The 6328-nt window shown below is 46.0% G+C and overlaps 1 protein-coding gene across 1 annotated transcript; it reads right to left on the bottom strand.

Annotated features, from left to right (window-relative positions):
- Positions 1–785: 785 nt before the first annotated feature.
- On the bottom strand, positions 786–5617 carry BNIP1 (BCL2 interacting protein 1). Its single transcript, XM_029998380.2, has 6 exons — positions 5499–5617; positions 5284–5376; positions 4971–5062; positions 4396–4497; positions 3539–3657; positions 786–1426 (listed from the first exon to the last, which is right to left on the bottom strand). Exons 1-6 carry the CDS (start codon positions 5580–5582, stop codon positions 1230–1232), a joined length of 687 nt encoding a protein of 228 aa, XP_029854240.1. The 5' UTR covers positions 5583–5617; the 3' UTR covers positions 786–1229.
- Between the last annotated feature and the right edge of the window lie 711 nt (positions 5618–6328).

Here is a 6328-nt window from a genome sequence, read left to right as displayed (position 1 = left end):
TTAAACTACAACCTACTATCGAGAACAAACTACAAAGGTAACCTAGCCTCAAATTTCACATAAACTTATATACTGCTATTTGCTTGACATCGTATTTCTTAGGATATATGTAGCACTGCCTTTTAAAAAGTTTACTTCTAACCACTAAATTAAGGCAGCATTTAACCATTCTGTGAGAGTTTCCTAAACAGAACATCAACTTCACCAGTCAGCTCTGAAGAAGCAATGAAACAATCTCCAGAAGGGAAGGCAACATCAGTTTTAAGAACACTGCAGTACAGTTTTTGGTACTTCAAGGCACTACATGGAGTGTGGCAGGTTGGCATTTATGTTATTAAAGCAAATCAACTACCATTACTAAAGCACAAGAGATAGGGAAAGTAATAATTGTAAAAGATTTTACTAACTGAGAGAAGATCAACCGTACGAGCAAGAAAAACTTTCAAACGTACAACTTGGCAGTATTTTGCAAATATGAAGTATTAAGTGGAATTTTATAAAGAAAAGGAGCAAAACGGCTTTCGAGTTCAACAGATTGGCAATGTAATTCTCAAATCTACTGTGTGAATTAATAGTAACAAATGGGGCTCCCATTTTTGCTTTCGTCAGAGCCCTCCCAAGGCCAGAGGAATAGAGCCAGACTGCATGTGTGCTATGCTCCCAGAAAAAACAATTCATAAACAACCACTGCTGTTAAGTATTAAGCAGAATTTTTACACTGGAAGTTATTCAGGCTCTTTCAATCCATTTGACTTTGTTTTTAAACAAAACTCAGTTTACATGGATACAATAAATAGTTTATTAACGGAATGTATGCAAGTTTCTCTCTTCCATCCTTCCTCTTACTCTCAGCACCTTAAACACAGATGTCAAAGCAGCTTCCAGTCCAAGCCAAGGACACAGCTTAACTTCAAGGCAAAATGAAGAGAGGTTGAAAGCTAAGACTGGCACCTTTGGGTGCCTAGTTCCTCAAGTGTTTGTCTGGTTCCCCAAACCTACAGGCAAATTGGTGTTTCTTCTTTCCACACCTTGATCTACCTGATTCTTCCTGACTTGTGCTCATTTAAGCTCTTCTTAGGCAGGTCGCATGCTCTGTGGGGACAGTATGAAGTCATGCCTGCTCTAACGCTCTTTCAGCTATTGCAATATCCCTTTATTATTTTATTTAAAAGCCCTATTATGCCATCTCTTTCTGATCTTTTGTAATAGTTCAGTTTAGCTTTGGAATTTTACAAAAATGGAAAGAGTCTTTTTTTCAAAATATAGAGCACTGTGGCCAGGAATAAGGCAAGGGCGAGAAAGATTAGCAGCTTGTCCGTCAGTTCCCTGCGATTGTACTTTGTTATTAGCTTTCGCCCCAACTGAATTGTCCCAGACATGGACTTAAATTCTTCATTTGCTTCCAGGATGGTTCGTGAAGAATTGGCTGAAATTAAGGGGGAAAAAAAAAAAATCAGCTGGTTGCACTTCAAAAATACATGACAAAGGATATAAGCATGCAATATTTGGCAATACAGATAGTGCCCGTGAGACCCTTCTGGGTCAGACTGACTTATGGGTAAGACAAAGGCAGACTGTGTTCTTGCAGAAGCTTTCACAACTCAGCAGTCCTGATGTGCTAAAGAAAAATGCAAAGCAAAATAAGAGTACTAAATGGCTTAAAGGCTCTACGTCCTGTTCCTAAATTTTTAATTTCTAGGTTACCAGATAAAATCTAGTTCCTATTTTTTATGAACAAAGTCAGTGCTACCTGAGAGCTCGCTGGAAGCAGAGTGAAATAAGAATGGTGCTAGAACCACTAATTTAAGAGAGAGAAGTCACCATCACTATCAGCATCAGTTCTAGCAGCAGCAGGACAGGTCAATATTTGAATACATTAATTGCACAACTGAAACTGTTCCTCCAAGCCAGAGCAGTACATCAGTGGGATTCACATGGGGTTGCAGAAAGTGAAAAAGCAGCATGCAGCAGTAAGAGATCCTTAATCATTCAGCTCAAACAATTTAAACAGTTTTTAATAGTTATTTTTGACAAACATAATTGGTTTGGGTTTTTTTTTCCTAATAAAAAAAAGAGAAAATTAACTAGAGGAAAAATGTGTTGATTGGTCTCAACTAAAGACAGAATTTGAGAGTACACCAAAACAGCAAGATGGAACATCTGTCCCTTTCAACTTCTCCTTCCCTGTGAGAAAACAAACAAGCAAGCAAGCAAACAAATGCCCCAAACTCCTCAGTCTTCCTCCTTTCACTAAATGAAAGCAAAAGCCCAGGAGTTCCCTTTTCCTCATATTACAGAATGCATACCCTGTACAACAGTGAATGCTGGTATATTGCTCTATACTGAACTAATTGATTAAAGAAAGGTCAAGCTCCAAGCATGTTTTCCAGTTCACAAAAACAAGCATAGTAGAAATACGCCTGTAGTATTTTGCAAACCATTACGTCCCATCTTAAAGAGGCATTTTCATCCAAGTGAAAATAGAAAACTTGTTTCCCATCACTAATGACAAAGCAGAGTTTCCCTGCTTCACAGCTGCATATATTCACTGCACACTAGGAAAGGACTTGCTCAGGAAAAAGGAAATTCTAACTACTGATGCAGAATTTGCAGCTGGGTTTTGTAAATGACCTTTGATAGTTTTTCCCTTGATGAACTCCAAGTGCTGTCCAGTCAGAAACAGGGCGAAAAAGTGTCTGCCAAACTGTCTTTTTAATGGGACAAGAAACATGCTACTTTTGCATGAACAAACCGTGCCCAGCTGCCATCCTCAGATGGGGGCAGAAAACAAGGAGGGCAAAAGTTGTGTTATTTATCCTTGTCTTTAAACTGTTCTCTCTTCTGCCCAAAAGTACAGCTAGTAAGAGGCCCAGGCAACACAGATCCAACTTCTAAATGCTTCATGAATCACCAGTTCTGACAGGTCACTTGATTTATTGTCTTAGGAGTCTAAGCCAAAGAACTGGGTGAAATCTTGGTTTCACAGTCCCTGATGCGCTGCTGACAGAGCAAGTGACCTTGGGTTCAAGTCACTTGATCTCCTTGTCTCTTAGTCATCCCAGCTGGAGACTGGGTGAAAACAGTCTTCCAGCCATACTAAGTTTTCTCTGTGTATGGACTTGTACCTACGCTTTTATTTTCTCTGCTATTACCAAACGCATGCCAGGACAGTAGCACAGAATAACGCCAAACACACTCTTAGCACCGTGTGAGCTCACATTGCTTTTACAATTGCTTTTATGTGAAACTAAAAGAAAAGCTCCTCATCCTGCCCCCTTTTTGTTTTCATAATCATGAAACAGAAACTCCAACGAACAGCTCCACGCAATGTACATTATTATTTGCTCTTTATGTCCAACCGTTAGAGGAGTTCTGCTGGACGGTCCTTTAATTAGCATCATAGTATGGTCTCCTACAGCAAAGCAGGTTTCCACTATGCTTCACACCACGTCAGTTTGCCTCTACCCATCCTAACAGAACTGGCGAAAGGTGCTTCAATCATCCAATCCATACCCAAACCCCCAAATAACATCTGTACCTAGGGTTTGCACGGTCTCCTCACTCTGCTGTACTTGCTGCGACATCATCCTGCTAATGCCCATCAGACTCTCTGTGATGTTACTTGCACTCTCTGCCAGACTTTCCTTTGTAGTCTTCCTGAAAAAGAAAGGGAAAAAGTAAAGCAGGAAGGGATAAAATTATGTCTTTGGGTACTGTGGGGAACATGCTGCTGCCAGGGACCTTAGTATAGAGCTCGGCACCAAACATCTCTGCCGATGTATGAAAGACACAACTAGTTTCTACTGCATGAGAAATTCAGATTATCTTCGCTAAACAAGAAAAAAAAAAATCACAAAATATTAAAGTAATGAGCCTAAACAACTGCTAGTGGCTCAGAATATCACAGGGGCCCATATTTCACCACTTATTCATCCATGACTGTACAACTTCCATGAGCTGATATGAAAGTACTGATACAAACTACCACTTTATTATCCTGAGTATCCCATTTGTTGCTTCATGACACTAAATACGCCAACTTTTCAATACAGAAATTACATAAGATTACATCCAGTTTTGCATGTGAAAACAGCTTGCATAATGATCCATTACTTGTTTATAAGCCTGACTGCAATCAATGTAAAAGACAGTCAGAAAAAGTATGAAGGCTAACTTAGCCCCTTTTCCACTTAGATATGCCAACGCCAAGAAAACCTGAAATTATCACAATCCTTAACAGTTTATATCACCACAAAAGGTAAATGCACTCATAAAAGAAAAGTTATGTTCCACATACAATTAAGTAATTTCAAAACATTACATCACTTCCATTTAAAACTAGTGAATATAGCATACTGTTTAAATCTCAGATCATACAGTGGGACGGTGTAATACCTTTGTCTTAAGGAGTCTCTTCCCTGCAGCAGTTGATCTTTCTCAGAGTTGTCGATAGCAATTTTGCAAGCTAGATTTGCCTTTCTCCAAGCTGCCTGATTGCTGAAATCACAAGAGTACAATGTTGTAACGTGACGGTAACACCTTGCAAGCAAAAACAATTTTCACAAAGCAATCACCACTGTAACTGAGCACCCCAAACACATGCATGGACTTTCTTTATATTACACCATAGAATAACAATATACCGTCCTTTCATTTCTTCTCCTAAATGTATTGTTTGTGGAGCAAGGGAAGAAGAGAACTGTGCCAGCTGTCAAATGGCAGACTCTCCAGCCACCTACTTAGACGCTCAACTGCTCAAAGGGACAGACCGTGGTTAAGGAGTCAGGCCAGGAGGGAGCCAAGGAGAAGGGAGTCCTGCCCTTTCCATCCCTGATCCTCTCTTTGCCTCGGGCGAAACAGCATCATGTCAGCGACCGCATTTGCAAAACGGGATCCGAAAGATGGTGTACAGAAGTCAGATTATCTCTGGTTACGGGGGACCTGTAAGCAGCGCCGGCTGCCCAACCCACCTGAGCATTTGTTTCTTATGGTTTTCCACCTCTCGCAGCAAGGCCTGCTTCTCCGACTCTTTATCTTGCTCCTTCGCCATCTGTTCGAGCTCCTTCGGCAGAAAGCGGAAACACGAAAAAGCTGATCAACAACTGCTGCCACCTGCAACTCGCGGCCCCCAGCCCCGGCCGGGGAGTGAATTAACAGCAGACCGACCCCATAAACTGGCACCCCGCGGCCGGGGCTCCCCACCGCCCCCACCCCACGCCAGCTGCCCCCTGCGGCCTGGCGCGAAGGCCGGTCACCGGAGCGGCCCCCGCCCGGGAGCCTCACCTGGATGCGGCCGCGGAGGTGGCGGAACTTCTCCTTCACGGCGGCGTTGAGCTCCGTGAGGGCGCTGAGCGGCCCCGGGCAGTCCCGGATGTCCTGGAAGACAACGGCCCGGTCAGCGCGGACCGCGGCGGGCATCGCCGGCCCGCCCGGCGGCTCCCCGCGAGAGTCGGCGGCCGCCCCGCAGCCCTGTCAGGGGGGTCCCGCGGGGGGGGTACCTGCACGGCCGCCTTGATCTCCAGGTCGAACTTGACGATCTCTTGGTGGCAGACGCGCACCGGCACGCAGCCGGCCGCCGCCATCTTGGGAGGGGAGGGGAAGGCCGAGGCGCCGCCGCCCGGCCCGCGGGCGCCCCCCGCGGGAGAGAGGCGGGAGGCGCCGGCCCCGGCCTCCTGCCGCCCGCGCCGGAGAGCGACCGCGGGGGCTCGGCTGAGGGGGCCCGCGGGTGGCGAACGGCTAAGCGGCGGTGGCGGTCCTGGGCTGAAGAAGGCGGAGCGCCTTCCGTCGGTGCAGCCAGCGTTACGGGTTTTACGGTTCTTCGGGTAGCGAAGCGTTCCTCCGCGCACTGCGTAAAGGCGTGAAAAGGGGGGGTGTTAGCTGACGAGGGGCTAAGGTGAGTCCCTCAGCCTTCGTGAGCGAAAAAAAGGGCCCAAAGCAGCACCCACCGTGACACCCAGGAGAAGCAACGATAACATCAGGGCTGCACGGGCCCCCGAGGCGGCGCAGCTCTACCCCCAGCAGAGCTCCCCGGGTTTCTGGGTGGACAGGCCCCGGCCACCAAGGTCTTTGAACCTCAGCAGCAGGGCGGATGGCTGGTGTCCGTGCGAGGAGGCTGGGCGAACAACATGAGGTGCCTTCCGTACCCCGAAAGGGGGAGAGGGGGGGCAATGCAATGGCCCTTTTGCTTTTTCCACAAATTCCTCCCCTGGCGCCGTGTCTTCCCCCTCCTGCCCTCAGACTGTGTTGACAAACCAGGTTTGGACAAAGCTAGTTGGCATTGAAGACGGAGACCGTTTTCATGGCCATTACAGAAAGCCAGTCAAAGGAC

This window comes from Aquila chrysaetos, chromosome 22 (assembly GCF_900496995.4).
Source record: "Aquila chrysaetos chrysaetos chromosome 22, bAquChr1.4, whole genome shotgun sequence".
Taxonomy (NCBI): Eukaryota; Metazoa; Chordata; class Aves; order Accipitriformes; family Accipitridae; genus Aquila; species Aquila chrysaetos.
The sequence above is the reverse complement of the archived record's forward strand: the minus strand, read 5'-3'. Positions and strand labels throughout refer to the sequence as shown.